This window comes from Oncorhynchus clarkii, chromosome 18, assembly GCF_045791955.1.
Source record: "Oncorhynchus clarkii lewisi isolate Uvic-CL-2024 chromosome 18, UVic_Ocla_1.0, whole genome shotgun sequence".
Lineage (NCBI taxonomy): Eukaryota > Metazoa > Chordata > Actinopteri > Salmoniformes > Salmonidae > Oncorhynchus > Oncorhynchus clarkii.
In genome coordinates this window covers 21,903,933-21,925,238 of record NC_092164.1, presented here as the reverse complement: position 1 = coordinate 21,925,238, position 21,306 = coordinate 21,903,933, and the positions used below count along the sequence as shown (strand labels likewise).

General features: G+C 43.7%; 1 protein-coding gene across 1 annotated transcript in view; it reads left to right on the top strand.

Annotated features, from left to right (window-relative positions):
* The window catches only part of LOC139373192 (nck-associated protein 5-like), a 160,385-nt gene that overhangs the window by 2,009 nt on the left and 137,070 nt on the right, over window positions 1-21,306 (top strand). The window contains exon 2 of the mRNA XM_071113373.1: window positions 5,114-5,222. Coding sequence (XP_070969474.1) covers window positions 5,114-5,222 — 109 coding nt within the window. The remainder of the gene's footprint in view (window positions 1-5,113; window positions 5,223-21,306) is intronic.

Here is a 21,306-nt window from a genome sequence, read left to right as displayed (position 1 = left end):
CTACTTTTGACAGTAGTGCACTACCCAAGCCAAAGAGACAGGAGGTTGAGGACATAGGGGACTGATCATCATATGCCATCTGTGCTGTTGGCCTGCCACACAGATGGACCTCTCTCTCTCTCTCTCTCTCGCTCGCTCTCTCTCACTCTCTCTCTCTCTCTCTCTCTCTCTCTCTCTCTCTCTCTCTCAAATCAATTTCAATTCAATGTCTTTATTGGCAGGGGAAACATATGTTAACATTGCTCTGGCAAGCTCACTCTTTCTATACCCTCACGTTCACATCATGCTTACCCCCTACCTCTCAATGATTGAAAAGTAATAGCTATCTGGGAATTAGGAGGTAGCCTAGACATGCTCCTCTCTCTCAAATCTCCAATGTATAATTACCCTCCCCATTCATTCTGCACCCTGCCTGAGCAATCTGGGTGAATCATTCACAAAACGAGGTCTTGGCTGGGGGGTGGTTCCGGGCTCCAGCCTGATCCCCTTTCCTTTATAGCCCTCCTCCATTCAAACACACATACAAAATAAATAGGGTCCCGGGGCAAGGGCCGGTGCACCAATCAATGTCAACCATCGCAATCCATCCCAGGCTGACTGACACTTCCTGGCAGGCTCATTGGGGGGTGTGTGGGGGGGGGGGGGGGCGTACTACCTCGCCAATAGGGTTTTTCTTTCGACATGAGAGTCCATTTTCCTGTGGACGAAAGTGCGAATTGAGAACTCATGCGACAGTACGCATGTTTGGAATCCTTCTGCCTCTGAGAATTTACGTGGCACTGAGAGCCCAGACGGTGGCGAGTAGACATGTTCGCCGACCGAGTCACTCATTGTGTTTCGTGATGTGTTATGACCAATAATGTTCAACTGGCAACACACAACACCAATAATTTATCAGCTGTTCACTTGTATTCAGCTCAGAAGAAATATCAACATGTAATGGGAATTGTGGGTGTAATCATTTGTAGCCAAAATGTTTGTTTCCTCCAATAGAAATAGATTTAGGGTTTAAAGTTCAAGCCACAACAACCAATTGATGTCCCTGTTTGAACTATCCCTCTATAAAGAGTCCTTATTGGTGTACGGTTCTTTGCTTAGTGTTGAAATGGGAATATGAGTGGGTGAATGTTTAACTGTATGGGTACAAAGGGCAGCACTGTCAATACTGGTGGAGAGTGGACTCCCTCCTGTGAGTAATCAGCTAGATTGTAGGTGAGGCACAGCTGTAGAGAGCTTTTAGGAGAAGTGTGAATTTCAACTCTCTAATCAGAATGCATTCATGATACGAGCGACATTCATTATTTGATCAAGAATAAACAAATGATAGAAATCATCCAAATGCATCTAGTTAATTATTCCACCTTTTCATGTCTGTGAATTGAAAACACGGGTTACATTTCATCAGCTGATACTTCAGATAACATAAATTCACCACACATAGAACCTGAATGAACAACATTATAATTTACTGATATTCAACAGCAGAACACCATGCAGATGCAGGATCTTAATTTGAGCCAGGTTGCTACAGCAGGAAAATAATCCTGCAGCAACAGAGGTTATTATGTCGATTAGAATTGATGGACATTTTGTGTGTGGGTTGATACATTGTTCGTTGGTGCAAATTAAGTCTGCCAATTTTAAAGTGGAAATTGCAAACTTTGGAAGCCTTTTTCAACTTCGAGTACCTTGCAAGTTTGCATTTCCTCCCGTGAAGGAAAACTCTCAGCAACAGAACAATGATTACATTAAGATCCTACATCTGTTGATGGATCAGTGCATACACAGAGCAATAACCAATCGCAGTGCAAATAAAAGGGAAGTGATGTATGGCATATTACATTTGTATATAAGTGATCATAATGCTATTTTCCTTTCTCATTATCTCTAGTCAGCCCTCCCTCCCTCCCTCCCTCCCTCCCTCCCTCCCTCCCTCCCTCCCTCCCTCCCTCCCTCCCTCCCTCCCTCCCCTCGAGTCCACCCCTGTGCAACCCCAAATGCATCCCCCTCCCTAGTTTCTCCCTCAGCAGATGTTAAAAACGAGTGGTTTCCCCCTTTATAACCCTCGGAGCCGCCTCCACCTCCACCCTGGCATCTAATTAGGGGTGTACACAAAGACTCCCAGATGTCAGGATTGTCCGTGGACCTTTGATTGCATCCATTCCACCCGGCTGACTTGCTGGCTGGCTGACTTACTGTCTTACTGGCTGGGACGAGCGCGTAATATGGCCGTAGACGTGTGTCTCTCTTTGTTCTCTGTGCCCCCCCCTAACAGAAGACTGGTTTTACACAGTGGTAATTGGGTTTGGTGTAAATCATTTGGAGAAAGGAGGGGCTGTTGTGTGTGACGAGATAAGGAGATGAGGATAGGGAGGTCCCTGTGGGATTGTATTTTATGATGGTAGCGTGGGCCAGAGATCATCACCGACGTAATCTGTTCCTAGTATTCTATGGCCTATTTACGCTGCTGAGTTCCCTTGGCCAATAAACAGACGAGTGAGACGCCATCAGCTTCTACAGCATATGGGATAGACTGGGTATCAAACCCAGGTCTCAGGACTGTGTTAGCCCTCTGAGCTATAGTCTATAACCAATTCTTCGGGACTATCCCAATTCTGCTAATCACACCGCAAAGGTGACTCATCACACAAGTGTATTTTATGTTCACTGAACCACCTCTGTTACATACAATTATAATAATAATAATACACTTAATAATAATATATGCCATTTAGCAGACACTTTTATCCAAAGCGACTCACAGTCGTGCGTGCATACATTTTACATATGGGTGGCCCTAGCGGGAATCGAACCCACGACCCTTGGCATTGTAAATGTATGAAATAATATCCCTGAGCTCCATGTGGGGACATATCCCGCCACTTGGACAGACACATGTTATTGTAGTCTTTTTTACCGTTCGGCTGGTGATGTAGGACACTGGTCTACAGACGGACATCCTGCCTCGTGCGTTTTCTCTCTTTTGCTTTTTGCCAGTTGCACATATTTCTCCGAACTTGACCATGTCAGAAGCTGTTGATCCAAGACCGAGAGTCATTTGCTTTTATTCAACCATTAGTCTTGTCCTTGTGCGTTATCGCTTTTCACTACCTTCCCCATTTTCATATCTGACTCCAAATGTGTTTGGTTCAGCTTTACGACCTCCTATCGACCACCTGTTTCTACACAACCTTTACAGACCTGCTGCACTACAAGGGTAACTTTTGCAGAGCGGGAATTGCCCCCCCCCCCCCCCAATTAATTTCAATGAAGACTGGGCATAAGCTGCACGTCTTCATTAGAGGCTCTCACCGCTCAGCGTAAAGGTGCTCTCTGGTTCTATTTGTCTGACTCCCCTGTTAGAGTTTACCCTACGTTCAAGCGAAACGGTGTCATTGCATTTGACTGGTTAATCTATTATGTTTTTCGAGTCAGGGCAGTCAAGTTCAAACGTAAATCCATTTGAATCATTTGCTCTCGATTACCCACAGTCCCTATCTGGCCGTCTGCAGGAAGCGTGGGGGCTTTACATCTAGTCTAATCTTTAGAGAGAAGGCACTAACTGAAATGTAATCTAAACATGGAATGAGAATTACAGCTGACGTAATGTCCTGGCACACATAGGAATCAGACCTGGGTTCACATACTATTTGAAAACTTTCAGATACTTTGGGCATTTGTTTTAGCCTGCCAGATGGGGCAGGTTTTGTAGTTTTGTGACAATTATTTTGGTTCCGTTGCGCCAGGCAAGCTCAATCGAACCCCGCTAAAGTATTTGAAATGATTTCAAATAGTATTTAAACCCAGGTTTGATTGACATCAAAACTACTGATTATGGTTATGCCATCTTTGGTGGTGGCATAACCAGAGTAAGCCTGCATGACGTCCTGTCCTGTCGTTGATCGAGCCCTTTCCTTCAACGTTTAGATGTAGAACAGCAAGAATGGGCTGACCAAACCGGCAAGACTGGTTGACATGTCATCATAATGACCTAATTTCAACCCGTTTCTGATTGTAATGACGTAATCTCAACCAGCTTTATCAGCGCTGGGGTAAGTGCAATGAGTCGTCAATTGGGTTTTAGATGAACAATTTTTGTGTGGGTTTGAAATACTCTCTGAATATTAGCAGTATATTGACTGAAACGTTTGAGAGATTGACAGTGGATGTAGCGTAGCATTTTGATGTCAGCTGCATACTGACTGACAGGTGTAGTCAAGCCTTTGAGGTCTCAGCCAGGGTGGAACAGACAAGCCAGAGACAGAGGGCCTTGGGACCAAGGGGATGTGGTTAGAAGACAATCTGCGAAGGCAAGTAAACATGGAATAATTTAGCCTTAAAAGAGATGAATTGTATTCAGTACCCAAAGAGATTTTCTCTTTTGAAGTGGCTCCTAGAATATGTAACATACTGTAATTACACACACAATCCATACATTACATACTATACAGCGGTCATGACAAAAGGTGCCTGACCCTTGGCGGTCACTGTGCGACCTTTGACCCGGGCGTTTCACTGATTAGGAAGTAGTGTGCTTACTCTGTGGCAGGGCTGAGCGGAGGCACAGAGCCTGCTCTTTGTAGAGGAGTAGTATGCGTGAAGTGAAGTGTTTATCTTCTCCCTTAGCCTCCATTGGCCCGGTCGCGCTGGTTCCCAGCTCTGTTTGGAGAAGCCTATGAAAACATGGAGTAGGAGAAGGGAGGGAGGGGGACAGAAAACATATCAACTCAGGGATGATCAGTGGAGTGAGGCTCTCCCTCTCCCTCTCTCCAACACTTCCGGTTGCTTTCAGGTTAGCAGAGCGAGCAGGCGGGCAGCACAACAAAAACAGAATGATAGAAGTGGTAAGGAAGAAGAGAGAGATAGGGTGAGAAGCCAGGAAAGGGGAGGGAGAGAGAGAGAGAGGGAGAGAGGGGAGAGAGGGAGAGAGAGAGGGAGAGCGAGCGAGAGCGACGTCGCCGCCTTCTCAGCTTCAAAGACGCAAATATAACATGGACTCTGAGCTCTATAACAATTAAGGCGATTGCTTTACTAACTACAACTGGGAGAACCAAGAATAGTTTCTCGCCTGTACAAAAGAGTGATCTTTGGCTTCTCCCCACCCCTCCCACAGTGGCTCCCATGGCCGTGGCGGTGGGCCGCAGCGGAAGAGGAGGACCATGAACGGACACCTGGAGAGGAGGGAGCAGCTAAAGCGACTGTCGCTGGACAGCAGCTTGGTGGTAAGTCAAAGGGGCAAGCTCCTCTCTCTCTGTGTCTGTCTCTCTCTGTGTCTCTGTCTCTCTCTGTGTCTCTGTGTCTCTGTCTCTCTCTGTGCCATTCTCTCTCTGTGTCTCTGTCTCTCTCTGTGTCTGTATCGCTCTTTCTCTCTCTCTCTCTCTATCTCTCTCTCTCTCTCTCTGTGTATCTCTCTGTCTCGCTCTCTGTGTGTCTCTCTGTCTGTCTCGCTCTCTCTATGTCTCGCTCTTTCTGTCTCTATGTCTCGCTCTTTCTGTCTCTCTCTGTGTCAAATCAAATCAAATGTTATTTGTCACATGCGCCGAATACAACAGCTGTAGACCTTACTGTGAAATGCTTACTTACAAGCCCTTAACCAACAATGCAGTTCAAGAAATAGAGTTAAGAAAATATTTACTAAATAAACAAAAGTAAAAATTTAAAAAAATTATAATAATGTGTATGTATAAATATATATACAGTGCCTTGCGAAAGTATTCGGCCCCCTTGAACTTTGCGACCTTTTGCCACATTTCAGGCTTCAAACATAAAGATATAAAACTGTATTTTTTTGTGAAGAATCAACAACAAGTGGGACACAAGTGGAACGACATTTATTGGATAACAATAACAAATCAAAAACTGAAAAATTGGGCGTGCAAAATTATTCAGCCCCTTTACTTTCAGTGCAGCAAACTCTCTCCAGAAGTTCAGTGAGGATCTCTGAATGATCCAATGTTGACCTAAATGACTAATGATGATAAATACAATCCACCTGTGTGTAATCAAGTCTCTTGCGAATACTTTCGCAAGGCACTGTATATAAACGGACATAGCGAGAAAGAGACACAGAGAGAGACAGAGACACAGAAAGGGACATAGAGAGAGGGAGACATAGAGAGAGACATAGAGAGAGACATATAGAGAGGGAGACATAGAGAGAGACATAGAGAGAGGGAGACAAAGAGAGAGGGAGACACAAAGAGAGACATAGAGAGAGACAGACACAGAGAGAGACAGACACAGAGAGAGACAGAGACACAGAGGGAGACAGAGGCCTGTATCCCCACACATTGACTCGGTGCCGGTACCGACACAATAAAATAACAATAACGAGGCTATATACAGAGGGGTACCGGTACCGAGTCAATGTGCGGGGGTGCAGGTCTTTGTCTCTCTCTGTGTCTTTCTCTGTCTCTCTCTCTATGTCCCTTTACGTGTCTCTCTCTCTCTCTGTGTCTCTGTCTCTCTCTGTGTCTGTCTCTCTCTGTCTCCCTCTCTCTATGTCTCTCTCTGTGTCTTCCTCTCTCTATGTCCCTTTATGTGTCTCTGTCTCTCTCTGTGTCTCGGTCTCTCTGTGTCTCCATCTCTCTCTATCTTCATCTCTCTGTGTCGCCATTTCTCTCTGTGTCTCCATCTCCATCTCTCTTTGTGTCTCCGTCTCACTCTGTGCCTCCGTCTCTCTCTCTCTGTGTCTCCGTCTCTCTCTCTCTGTGTCACCATCTCCATCTCTGTCTCTCTCTGTGTCTCCGTCTCTCTCTATGTCTCGATCTCTCTTTGTGTCTCGGTCTCTCTCTGTCTCCGTCTCTGTCTCTCTCTGTGTCTCTGTCTCCGTCTTTGTCTCTCTCTGTGTCTCTGTCTCCATCTCTGTCTCTCTCTGTGTCTCTGTCTCCATCTCTGTCTCTCTCTGTGTCTCCGTCTCTCTCTGTGTCTCTGTCTCCATCTCTGTCTCTCTCTGTGTCTCCGTCTCTCTCTATGTCTCCACCTCTCTCTCTGTCTCCGTCTCTAACTGTGTCTCTTTTTCTCTCTGTGTCTCCGTCTCTCTCTGTGTATCTGTCTCTGTGTATACGTCTCTTTCTCTCTCCTTCACTACAACTCACACAGGTTAGAGAAAAGTACAAACCAGACCTGGGTTTGATTAAGCTTGTGCCCATTGTGCCAGATTGACGGGATTTGGAGTTGCACTTTTGGGACTACTCCATTGGGGTTAACTCAATCAAGTGCAGCTAAACAAAACAGCTACTATTTGGCTTTGAACCCAAGTCTGGTACACTAAACATACCCTGTCAGACGGTTTGAGATAAAGCAGCCTCATCTGGCTGTGTTTGTGTCGACGTGATTGACAGGCTTATCTATCCCCCGGTGTCTAGAGCGACACACAAGACTGGAGAGTGGAAACTTGTTTTTGTCAGGGTTAACTCAAGGTGAACCCAGTATTAAGTGCTACTTTGGAATGTCAAGTACAAGCACGCCTGTCTGTGGTGGTAGGTCTCGATTATGGCCTTCCCGTTCTGATTTTTGTTTTCACGTTGTTCTCTCCAGCATGGTTCCAGCAACTATGGTGGATGTTTAACCAGGCCAGCACAGTACAACCTGCCTTAGCTTGGCTTGGTTTAGCCCTAGTGTAGGGTGTCCACACACTCTGCCCATAGTGGGGGAAAACACGCTTTGGCTATGAAATTTCACTTCCTTATGTTATAAAATACATTTGACCAGGATATTCTTCATGTTCTGAATCATTCAGTGAGGTCTTTCTTTAGTATATCATTAACATTACGTCCAAAATGTCGGAGGCATCCGGCAATGAGCAACGAACTCTTGTTGTCAGAGCGGTGCCGCTTCTCACAGCGACGCGTGGCGGTGGTCTCCCGCAGAGTTGTTTCGCACTAGGCGAATGAAATCAAATTCAAATGAAAAAGCTTGCGGTATGCTCAGTGCTCCGTTGACATTACACGGAGATACGCTTGTTTTTCTGAGAAATCTTCAAAAAAAAGAACAGGAATTTCCCATTAATATGAAAAGCCATATACTATAATATGAAAATACCACATGTCATGTCTCAAAATTGATATCTATCTTACCTCTATATTGTTTTATGTCCTTCGGATTCAGGAAGAAAGATGAGAGTTCAACAGTGAGCCTGTCAGTTTGCCTTGATTCTCTCACAGCATCCAGCCTAGCTGACGTACTGTTATTTTGCGGATTTTTCTCCACTTTTAGTCTCTGGCCTCTATTGATTTAGTTACCCTAATCTTGGCCATCCTACAAGGGTATAAACTATGGTTTTCTTAGAGGAATACATACAGAATACATTTTACCCATTGGTCAAAAGATGCGTTTTTGATTGGACACCCTCCCTAGTGGGAACGAGGTTGATGTGTATCAGAAATAAACTCAAAAAAAAAAAAGCAAAAAAAGAAACGTCCCTTTTTCAGGACCCTGTCTTGCATAGATAATTAGTAAAAATCCAAATAACTTCACAGATCTTCATTGTAAAGGGTTTAAACACTGTTTCCCATGCTTGTTCAATGAACCATAAACAATTAATGAACAGGCACCTGTGGAACGGTCATTAAGACACTAACAGCTTACAGACGGTAGGCAATTAGGGTCACAGTTATGAAAACGTAGGACACTAAAGAGGCCTTTCTACTGACTCTGAAAAACACCAAAAGAAATATGCTCAGGGTCCCTGCTCATCTGCGTGACTGTGCCTTAGGCATGCTGTAAGGAGGCATGAGACCTGCAGATGTGGCCAGGGCAATAAATTGCAATGTCCGTACTGCGAGACGCCTAAGACAATGCTACAGGAAGACAGGACGGACAGCTGATTGTCCTCTCAGTGGCAGACCACGTGTAACAACACCTGCACAGGATCGGTACATCCGAACATCACACCTTGCGGACAGGTACAGGATGGCAACAGCAACTGCCCGAGTTACACCATGCTCAGACTGTCTGCAATAGTCTGAAAGAGGCTGGACTGAGGGCTTGTAGGCCTGTTGTAGTAAGGCAGGTCCTCACCAGACATCACCAGTAACAACGTGGCCTATGGGCACAAACCCACCGTCGCTGGACCAGACAGGACTGGCAAAAAGTGCTCTTCACTGACGAGTTGCGGTTCTCTCTCATGTGGTACCCTTCCTGCAGACTCATCCTGACATGACCCTCCAGCATGACAATGCCACCAGCCATACTGCTCGTTCTGTGCGTGATTTCCTGCAAGACAGGAATGTCAGTGTTCTACCATGGCCAGCGAAGAGCACGGATCTCAAGCCCATTGAGCACATCTGGGACCTGTTGGATCGGAGGGTGAGGGCTAGGGCCATCCCCCCAGAAATGCCCGGGAACTTGCCGGTGCCTTGGTGGAAGAGTCGGGTAACATCTCGCAGCAAGAACTGTCAAATCTGGTGCAGTCCATGAGGAGGAGATGCACTGCAGTACTTAATGCAGCTGGTACTTTTGACTTTGACCCCCCTTTGTTCAGGGACACATTATTCAATTTCTGTTAGTCACATATCTGTGGAACTTGTTCGGTTTATGTCTCAGTTGTTGAATCTTGTTATGTTCATACAAATATTTACACATGTTAAGTTTGCTGAAAATAAATGCAGTTGACAGTGAGAGGACGTCTTTTTTTGCCAAGTTTATGTGACGTGGAAATTATTGGTTTTAAGTCATTTTCATGAGAGAAGGAAATCAAAAAGTCTCCAATTCTCATCTAAGATGTTGATTAAATGGTGGTCATGAAATTATACTGAAAAGTGTTTCACTTTCATTCATCATCATATGATCATATCCTCAAATCACTTCAGCGGGACATCACGTGCCTGATTATTGCGCCTTGTTTATGACACCCTATGTGATAACAGGCGGTGCAATTACCGTTTGAAGATTTGGTGATATGGTGTTTATTGCTTTAATTTGACACGTGTTGGCCTGGTTCACTGTCCAGGCGGATACTGGGCCATATTAACCACACGCCATACCATTCAACAATATTTGTCTGTTCATTTACCCATGCATGCATTGTCGCTTTCTCTCTCAAGGGACAGCTTGAGCTAGATGCGCCTGTTTTATAGTGTACACATGGAGAATGAATCTTATTATGACTATTAAGACTGGTAAACTTATAGGCACAATCGAGTCATCTACCATACTAGTTCCTAGACATTTCCGTAACACTAACATAGGTTGTCTATAGTCCATTATCAGCTATTATGTGTGTACATCTCAAAATTGACACTGCATTATAACTCATTGTGAGGGTTTGTAATGCATTATAGATATTGGTGACTTAGAAAGTGTTACCGACAGTTCTTATACCAGCTGGAGTATATAGGGACAGAATGGGGTTTCGTTGCCCTAGGAGAGGAGCAGAAGGAGCCCTGTAGCATTAGTACAGGGCTCGTGTGGAGCTAGTGACAAAATGGGGCCAGTGGGCTGAGTTGTTACCCAGGAACGGGGGCACTATGGTGGAACATGTCTGGCTCTGGCCTGCCCTGGTGAGGAGGGATGTGGATGATCACAGCCAGGGTTCCAGAGCCCTCGTGGCCCTGGCAGAGAAACTCACTAAAGCCTGTAAACACTCCCTTTCCTGAGAGGATATGAGCCTCCCGATACATTTATTTTCCCAGGCATCTGTGAAAACAAGAAAGGCCATTTCTGACATTCCATCTGGCGACAGGCCCAGCATTCATGTTCCAGTTTCCAGCTCGAATCAGAATGTACCTGTATCTGGTCACCGGTTAGACAATGGGTCTATGAATCAATGAACACAGGGATTTTGTGTAATTGTTCAACACATTGTCTGCCAGTAGATTTGAAAGCATTACATTTGTCGGCTCCGTTTGTTGGGATATGTAAAGTATTTTGACAATGTTTGTAAAAAGGATCCACCACTTTTTTTTTCCAATTTTCGCCTAAAATAACAGACCCAAATCTAACTGCCTGTAGCTCAGGCCCTGAAGCTAGGATGTGCATATTCTTGATACAATTTGAAAGGAAACACTTTGAAGTTTGGAATGTAGGAGAATATAACACATTAGATCTGGTAAAATATAATACAAAGGAAAAAACAACAACTTTTTTTGTATTTTTTTTGTACCAATCATCTTTGAAATGCAAGAGAAATGCCATAATGTATTATTCCAGCCCAGTTGCAATTTAGATTTTGGCCACTAGATGGCATCATGTGCAAAGTTTTAGACTGATCCAATGAACCATTGCATTTCTGTTTAACATTTTGTGTCAAGACTGCCCAAATGTGCCAAATTGGTTTATTAATAACTTTCTAATGATCAATTAGCCTTTTAAAATTATAAACTGATAAATGATAAGCAACGTGCCATTGGAACACAGGAGTGATGGTTGCTAAAAATGGGCCTCTGTACGCCTATGTAGATATTCCATTAAAAAATCATCCGTTTCCAGCTACAATAGTCATTTACAACGTTAACAGTGTCTACACTGTATTTCTGATCAATGTTATTTTAATGTGGAATAGTACCTACTGTACATACACTACTGGTCAAAAGATTTAGAACACCTACTTAAGGGTTTTTCTTTATTTTTAATAGTTTATACATTGTAGAATAATAGTGAAGACATCAAAACTATCAAATAACACATATGGAATCATGTAGTAACCAAAAAAGTGTTTATATTTGAGATTCTTCAAATAGCCACCCTTTGCCTTAATGACAGCTTTGCACACTCTTGGCATTCTCTCAACTAGCTTCATGAGGTAATAGTGAAGACGTAAAAAACCTATATAATTAACAGGTTTGCCTTTGAGCCAATCAGTTGTGTTGTGACAAGATAGGGGGGTACATAGAAGATAGCCCTATTTGGTAAAAGACCAAGCCAATATTTTGGCAAGAACAGCTCAAATAAGCAAAGAGAAACGACAGTCCATCATTACTTTAAGACATGAAGGTCAGTCAATATGAAACATTTCAAGAACTTTGAAAGTTTGAAAGTGCATTCGCAAAAAACATCAAGCGCTATGATGAAACTGTCTCTCATGAGGACCGCCACAGGAATGGAACACCCAGAGTTACCTCTGCTGCAGAGGATAAGTTCATCAGAGTTACCAGCCTCAGAAATTGCAGCCCAAATAAATGCTTCACAGAGTTCAAGTATCAGACACATCTCAACATCAACTGTTCAGAGGAAACTGTGTGAATCAGGCCTTCATTGTCAAATTGCTGCAAAGAAACCACTACTAAAGGACACTAATAATAATAAGAGACTTGCTTGGTCCAAGAAACATACGTAATGGATATTAGACTGGTGGACATTTGTCCTTTGGTCTGGAGTCCAAATTGGAGATTTTTGGTTCCAACCGCTGTCTTTGTGTGGGTGAACGGATGATCTCCGCATGTGTATTTCCCACCATAAAGCATGGAGGAGGAGGTGTTATGGTGTGGGGGTTCATTGCTGGGGACACTGTTTGTGATTTATTTAGAATTCAAGGCACACTTAACCAGCATGAGCTACCACAGCATTCTGCAGCAATACACCATCCCATCTGGGTTGGGCTTAGTGGGACTATCATTTGTTTTTCAACAGGACAATGACCCAACACACCTTCAGGCTGTGTAAGGGCTATTTGACCAAGAAGGAGAGTGATGGAGTGCTGCATCAGATGATCTGGCCTCCACAATCCCACAACCTCAACCAAATTGAGATGGTTTGGGATGAGTCGGACCGCAGAGTGAAGGAAAAGCAGCCAACAAGTGCTCAGCATATGTGGGAACTCCTTATTTGTTTACTACATGATTCCATATGTGTTATTTCATAGTTACGTCTTCACTATTATTCTACAATGTAGAAAATAGTAAAAATCAAGAAAAACCCTTGAATGACTAGGTGTTCTACAACTTTTGACCGGTTGTGTATGTTAGAAGATATCTGGCTTTATTGATCCAATTAACTCCAATATACTTTATACAGGAAGTCAGTTTGGTTTGTATATTTAATATCCCCATGCAGGGTTATCTTTCTAAAGGAAGGGCGTAGGGCGAGCTGTAGCCTAACTAGGGCATTCTCTGCCTTGCATTACATAAGAGATCTGTGTTGCTGGGTGGCCTCTCTGTGTATATGTATTTTTATCATGTTAAAGTCTGCCTGCTGCAGATGAGACTGCTCTTAGTCATGCAATTATGCAGTGATGCAGTATATTGGATCTGAATGATGCCCTTCTGTGTCTGCCGCCTCTGCCTGCCCACAGCCCAGCGATTAGCCCTAATATAGGTCAGGATCCAGCTCCATCAGAGTCATTCTGCTGCTCCCTCATGCCCTGTCACTTCTCATAGTACATGTTAGCCATGCATGCACCATGGATGGGGCCAGACCTAAAATTATTAAAGTGGCAATTTGCGATTGGTACATCCATTTGATGTCACTTATACATGTTCCTGCTCAGGTTAGGGTGACCACTTTGTTGTTGTTGTTTGAACTGCAGACTGGCCCTTCAAAGCTGGGGGGGATGGGGGGGGGGGTCCATTTGTGAAATTATATAGGTTTTTGTCTATTTGAGTTGCACAATTCTAGTAACTTTTTCAAAATCCCGGACTTCCGGAAAACCTAGTTGGAATGCAAACTGTGAATCCTGGGAAATGTATCAACATTTTGCAACTGTCTTTCCAGCCATGACATCAGGCATCAAGAGAAGAATGGGTGTGTTTATGAATCAGACATGAAACAACACCCTAAACCGTAAGTGAGTAAGCAGCCTAGAATACCGTTGTTTCTGCAACCTCTCCCTGTTTCCTGCCAAAATTGTATTTTATCCGTGCAGCTATGCATTCATGCTTAGAGATAATTGACAAAAAAAAGCAAAAGCAAATTGAAAATACTCCAAGTGGAGGGTTAATAATCAAGTGTTCCACGTTACTGATTAAACACTCACTGGTTAGTTGTGAATTGTTGCTGAATAAACAGCATGTGGGAGTGCTTTCCTGTTTGTCTCTGTGTTGTGTTTCTGGGCAGAGCTGGGTTCATATAGTATTTGTTTTCTTTGAATGTTTGATTGAGCCTTTCCGGAGTGCCATTTGGGCAGGGTTTGCACCTTGCACTTTTGGTCCTATTCCATTGGTTCAATGTGCACCGGGCAAGCTCAGTCAAGCGCAGATGAAGTATTTGAAAGGTTACAAATACTATCCGAACCCACATCTGGTTTCTAGGTAGCTGTCAGGCTCCTGGTTCTGGGTAGCCTTTCCTCATATAATATATTTTATATGCTCGTTTTGTTCCATTGTTGTTATCCAGAGCCTATGTGTTGTTTCATAGGCCTACTCCACATTGGCTGGAGACAGAGCAATAAAACAAGCCAGAAAAGGGAACATATCTCCAAAACAGACAAATTAGTTTGGTTTATGCGTCATTTAAGTGCAAATGAATTGGAAGATAAGCCAGCATGGAGTCGGGTTGGTAAGGCTTTTTTCTCTCTCACCATAGCCATATTACAGTCAGCTACCACAGTGCCAAGTAGAGACATACATAAAACATGGTGCAGGGTAGAAAGTACTGTGTACGGGGGTAGACATGCTTGTTAAGGGGATTGGACTCTTACATTACTATGCAGTCCAATGGGGAAGTTTGATATCACATCCTATGGCTCAAACGACTGTGTCTAACTGAGAGTTATAACAGTGTAGAAGTGCAGTGACGAGCCACTGTGGTCAGAGGTCGGTTCTCTCGCTAGACTATGGTATAACAGCATGTATAACTCTAAAGGGGATGTCCCCACAGTCCACACACTGTTTGAAGGTGGCTTAGGGTTCACATGACATGTGTCAAATAATCATAACGGAGAGAAGTGATCAGGGTTTAACCTATGACCTATTCCTTTAGCACCTGGTGGAGCTAAGGGCCTCAACAGTGATCAGGGAGCATGTGATAGTTTTACATAATGGGGATTTGGAGTCCTGGCTACAGTCTCATGGGAACTGCCTTGGTGGAGTTGGCTCTGATGGGGCTAGAGACAAATGATTACAGCCTTGGATGTGGGATCACGATTCCCCCGAGCTGAGTTCCATCTCAGTGGTATCCTCCATATTCACCTTATCCTGTGGGTAAGAGAAGTCGGGCGCTCGGCCCCCTGTTTGCTCATGAAACCGGTTTAATCCCTACCGAGGTGGTTTTGATGGTGCTACTGGCCACTCGTCTAGTTTTCCGACCTTAATGAGATTCGTCTAGCCCCTGAGACTTAATGAAACTACCCTCTGGTTTTATTTCATGTAATTATGAATCCCATATGGACTTGCTAATCACATTCTGTATAACATCTATTAGGTATTTAATACACACATTAGACAGTATTTCCTACTCATAACATGTCTGGGAAAACATGGTATTGTGAAATCGTTCTAGGGAACGGTACCTTGTAGAGCGTTGGGGGTTTGAGGCATCATACTATATCTCATGATTTTCAAGTTGATTAGCCCATACAAAGAGGACATGTGGATACAGTTACTGTAGAGAAAGAAATGAGTGGCGTCGCTCTTCACTAATGCATTCCACTTTAACTAATTGTAAGAGCCACATGTGCCTGTATACTGTAGGTTTGTGGAGAACCCTGGCCTGCTATTTGTTGCTTGCGTTTCTGGTAAATGAACTCTAATAAATAGGCTAGCAATCCATGAGCCGAAACAGTCATGTTTTTGCACTCGCTCTGCTAGATGATGAGGAAAACATTTCAGTTGACCTGTTTATGTTCTGCGAGGCAGGAGAACTCTCTCTCTCTCTCTCTCTCTCTCTCTCTCTCTCTCTCTCTCTCTCTCTCTCTCTCTCTCTCTCTCTCTCTGCGTGTTCTGATGTTTGCTGAAGTCTCTGACCCGTGTCGTAAGTTATCTGTGTTACACATGCCTCAGTAATGATCCTGAAAACCACTATATCTCCGCTAAATGTAGAGTTCTGTCGCTGTCAAACCTCTTATTTAACCATCCATGAGTCTATCGGTTATTATGTCGGCGGAATCAAAGACGAGAAGCATTCAAAGGGACAGAATAGGCCTCTCAGTCTCTGTAGGTCAACCACTAGAGTTGGTTGGAATTTGGGCCGTTGGAGAGGAGAAGAGTTACATCTCTGTAAAGAGGACACTGAGTTTGTCCTCTCCTCGGTAGCTTCGCTCAGGCCAAGAGCCCAGCATGTGTAATTGGACATCACTTTTCCCCCTCCGTCCAATAAGATGGCCCTTTGTTGCCCCGTTGAGTCAAGAGGGCCTCCAATTAGGGAACGTTCCCTTCTTTATCCATCATGCCCTAGATGAAAAGTGGTTGCGTGGCCGCGTGCATATTTAAACATTGGTACACACACACACACACACACACACACACACACACACACACACACACACACACACACACACACACACACACACACACACACACACACACACACACACACCTCTATTCTCTGTGTCCCTCTTCCTGAAAGAGCCAAGAGCCCAGGGGACAGGATAACAGTTAACAGCTATTTGTTTTAAAGGCCAGCGGGACTATCTTTAGGTTTAACCACAGGCTGAAAGAAACTGCTCTACTGGGATCAATGACTTCAGATTCAGGCCCATTTTATGCCCAATGGACAGCTGAAGACGATGACACGGCAATAGAATAGAAATAGAATGACTGGTGATTATATTTACAGTGCCTTGCGAAAGTATTCGGCCCCCTTGAACTTTGCGACCTTTTGCCACATTTCAGGCTTCAAACATAAAGATATAAAACTGTATTTTTTTGTGAAGAATCAACAACAAGTGGGACACAATCATGAAGTGGAACGACATTTATTGGATATTTCAAACTTTTTTAACAAATCAAAAACTGAAAAATTGGGCGTGCAAAATTATTCAGCCCCTTTACTTTCAGTGCAGCAAACTCTCTCCAGAAGTTCAGTGAGGATCTCTGAATGATCCAATGTTGACCTAAATGACTAATGATGATAAATACAATACACCTGTGTGTAATCAAGTCTCTGTATAAATGCACCTGCACTGTGATAGTCTCAGAGGTCCGTTAAAAGCGCAGAGAGCATCATGAAGAACAAGGAACACACCAGGCAGGTCCGAGATACTGTTGTGAAGAAGTTTAAAGCCGGATTTGGATACAAAAAGATTTCCCAAGCTTTAAACATCCCAAGGAGCACTGTGCAAGCGATAATATTGAAATGGAAGGAGTATCAGACCTCTGCAAATCTACCAAGACCTGGCCGTCCCTCTAAACTTTCAGCTCATACAAGGAGAAGACTGATCAGAGATGCAGCCAAGAGGCCCATGATCACTCTGGATGAACTGCAGAGATCTACAGCTGAGGTGGGAGACTCTGTCCATAGGACAACAATCAGTCGTATATTGCACAAATCTGGCCTTTATGAAAGAGTGGCAAGAAGAAAGCCATTTCTTAAAGATATCCATAAAAAGTGTTGTTTAAAGTTTGCCACAAGCCACCTGGGAGACACACCAAACATGTGGAAGAAGGTGCTCTGGTCAGATGAAACCAAAATTGAACTTTTTGGCAACAATGCAAAACGTTATGTTTGGCGTAAAAGCAACACAGCTCATCACCCTGAACACACCATCCCCACTGTCAAACATGGTGGTGGCAGCATCATGGTTTGGGCCTGCTTTTCTTCAGCAGGGACAGGGAAGATGGTTAAAATTGATGGGAAGATGGATGGAGCCAAATACAGGACCATTCTGGAAGAAAACCTGATGGAGTCTGCAAAAGACCTGAGACTGGGACGGAGATTTGTCTTCCAACAAGACAATGATCCAAAACATAAAGCAAAATCTACAATGGAATGGTTCAAAAATAAACATATCCAGGTGTTAGAATGGCCAAGTCCAAAGTCCAGACCTGAATCCAATCGAGAATCTGTGGAAAGAACTGAAAACTGCTGTTCACAAATGCTCTCCATCCAACCTCACTGAGCTTGAGCTGTTTTGCAAGGAGGAATGGGAAAAAATGTCAGTCTCTCGATGTGCAAAACTGATAGAGACATACCCCAAGCGACTTACAGCTGTAATCGCAGCAAAAGGTGGCGCTACAAAGTATTAACTTAAGGGGGCTGAATAATTTTGCACGCCCAATTTTTAAGTTTTTGATTTGTTAAAAAAGTTTGAAATATCCAATAAATGTCGTTCCACTTCATGATTGTGTCCCACTTGTTGTTGATTCTTCACAAAAAAATACAGTTTTATATCTTTATGTTTGAAGCCTGAAATGTGGCAAAAGGTCGCAAAGTTCAAGGGGGCCGAATACTTTCGCAAGAAACTGTATGTGGGCATTTTTCTCCGAATCTCAGTGCAACATGTCAACGTAAAACAAGGAACTACCCAAGTCAACTAACTGGTAGAAACACAAGTTAAGAACCTTGGGAATCCTCTTCCTGTGATTACCTGTGTTAAAAGCCAAACATGCAGATAATCATTATCCCACTAGGAAGTGGTCCATCCTGTCAGTCGACATTGCTGCATGTGCTTTGTTCGTGGTTGTTAACCACGCCCACATGGAACTGGCAGTACTGTGTCTTTGGGGGTTTATTATTATGATGTGTGGAACTGTGGATCACTGATCCAAGATCAGGGCTTATTGGCAGATTGGTTCAGGGGCCTGGGAGTGAATGAGGCAGAGATTGGCAGAGGGGCAGCTAACAGGATTGAATGTGGCGGATTAGAGCCTGGGCCTTGGGGGAGTGGTGAAGGGTGGAGGGGCCTCCACACTGCATCTGTCAGTGAGGGGAAGAGGGGATGCCCACCCTTCCACCATGCAGCTGGGACTTGCAGGGATAGAGAGAGGCCAGACTGACCTGCCCGGGAACACTGAACTAGGGAAGGGCGGCAGAGAGGGAGACCGGCTGAGTGGGTGTGAGGATGAATGGGTGTGATCACATCCTCATCAGGCTCCAAGCCAAGTCATGACCTGTAGTCTGTGGTCTGTGAACTCTCTCAGTCCCCAATGTTCGGGATTCTTTCACCACACCCCATCTGGAGATTTGGATGGACTGGCTTATTGGTGGATAGACTGATTTGATTTATTGATCGCAGAAGATTTAAAGGTACAGTCAGGGATATGACATCATCATGCACAGCAGGGCAACTTCCTCCTCACAGAAATGGACAACAACACAAATCTGTCAAGACTGCCACTATTGGCCTCCATCCAATATGTGTATGGCTCAAGCAGGGCTCAAATTGGCAGATATTAATTTTGTTGTTGTTGATTTCTGCATGCAGGAAGTTGCCCCCTGAGCATGCAATGATCTTTCTGAATCTACGTTTAAAAATTGATACATTTCTGAAGCACACAGTGAGGTAAATCCTTTTCTACAAATCCCTAGAGGGGGTTTCACATTTTACGAGAAGACTACTGTTTAAATACACCCTGGCTTGGTGCATAGCGCAAGTTCTGGAAGGATCTGCATTCCCTAAATAATTTCCCCTCAGTCCAGGAAATATTTACATTTTCCGACATTAGCTCGACTACTGAGTAAATAAATGCAAAAGCCACTTGAAAACACTGAAGAAACTAGTCTTTGTTTCGTTTCGTTTGACAGATACTCTTTGTATGATATTGTTAGAAGGATTTAGGTTTAACTGATGTGGTAGACATCGGAGAAGAATTTGAGGGGCCATTGTTTGAGTACAGAGTATTGTGAAAGCTGTTAGGGTGTGAATGGGGAAACAGTGGCATATGTCTGTTCGACATACCTTACTGGTTTGGCCTGTAGTGGGAGACGTTTCCAGGTGTTCCAGAGGAGATGAGTAGAACTTCCACGCACCTGGCGACCCCTTATAAAGATAATTCAAAACGTTAGCTTGGTCATTGAACAGTATAGGAATATTTCCTCAAAAGTATTTTTTTTTGGTTATTGAGCAATAGGATAATTTTTTTTTTAAACTGTGAATTCAATGTACAGATGTCTCATCCTGTTGAGGTACGGCCAATATTACTTTCAAATAATTTACTTGAAGCTTATTGTTAGAAACGGAACTGTCAAAGTTGAAGTAGTTTATTGATTGCTTAATTAAAAGGTGACTAAAGCTGTGATGCAATCCAACGAAATGTAGACTATGTGTGATTCAGCATGCGTCATCAACACTTGATGAGAAAACGATTAGTCACCTAGATTGGGCCATTTACGGACACGACAGGCCCCTTTGATTTACAATTACAACAGAGCGCACCCTAACCTGCTCAACAACAGCAGGGACAGTCTGTCATAAATGCCTCTAAGAGGCTTGGCTCCGGGGTGAAGTTTCCCCTAGGCACAGATCTAGTAGGATCAGTTTTCCCCTCCCCCGATCCTAACCTTAACCATTTGTGGGGGAAATGCGAAACAGACTCAAGATCAGTATTTAAGGGTAACTTCACTCTTCTCCAAGTGGCTTGCCCAGGCACCTGATGTGACATATTTGTAATCTTTTGTGTGAGCTGTAATGTCATCTTCCACTCACTATAATACCCAGAGGACTGAGACCTGGAAGTGTAACTCAACTCTCTTCCTTTGGACTCTTCTGGAAGAAAACCTGTGAAAAATAGGTCAGTGTTACTGAACATCTTGGTTGTTTTTGTCTGTGTTGAAATAGGGATGAAAAAATCAATAATTCTCAAGTTTCCCAGAAATCTCAGTTGGGGGGAGGAGGAGGGGGGGTGGGTTCCCAGATCTCCTGCTCATTCCCCCCTGAATACAGGAATCTTCCAACTGGTATTTCTGGAAAATAGGTGAAAATACCTGTATTTTGCAACCTGAAGGAAATCAATGTAGTATGTGAATGTCATATTATGCTATCCTCTGATTGTCCTTAAATCTAATGAAACTATCTACACTTTAAAGAATATATTTTTTACTGTGGTGACCCTTGAATAACCTCACCACAATGCATTATAAGTTGGGCTGCAACGACACCCGTATTGCGATATTCGTTAGTATTGTGGGAAGGAAACAAAACATAAAGTGGACTTAACATCTTTAGGAAAACAGACCCTTTCTTGTAAACAAACAACCTTATGTTGTCATCCAGAGTCACATGTATTTATTTTCCAAGCTATAGCACACACTATTTTACATACAGCAGGTTTTTAAAGGACCAAAGAGTTTGGCCTGCTTCGTGTTTTCATTGTTGCCATGGAAAAAAAAGATGGCCATACTGGTATTATCCCGGGCACTAATTATAAGGGCATTTATCATGCCTTATGAGCTATTCATAAAGCACCACGTGCACATATTCCTAGAAAATGCGACGGTAAGTGTCTGTGGCCACCGGAGTTGTCATTGCTCGACTGAGACTTCTTCTCTGTGCGT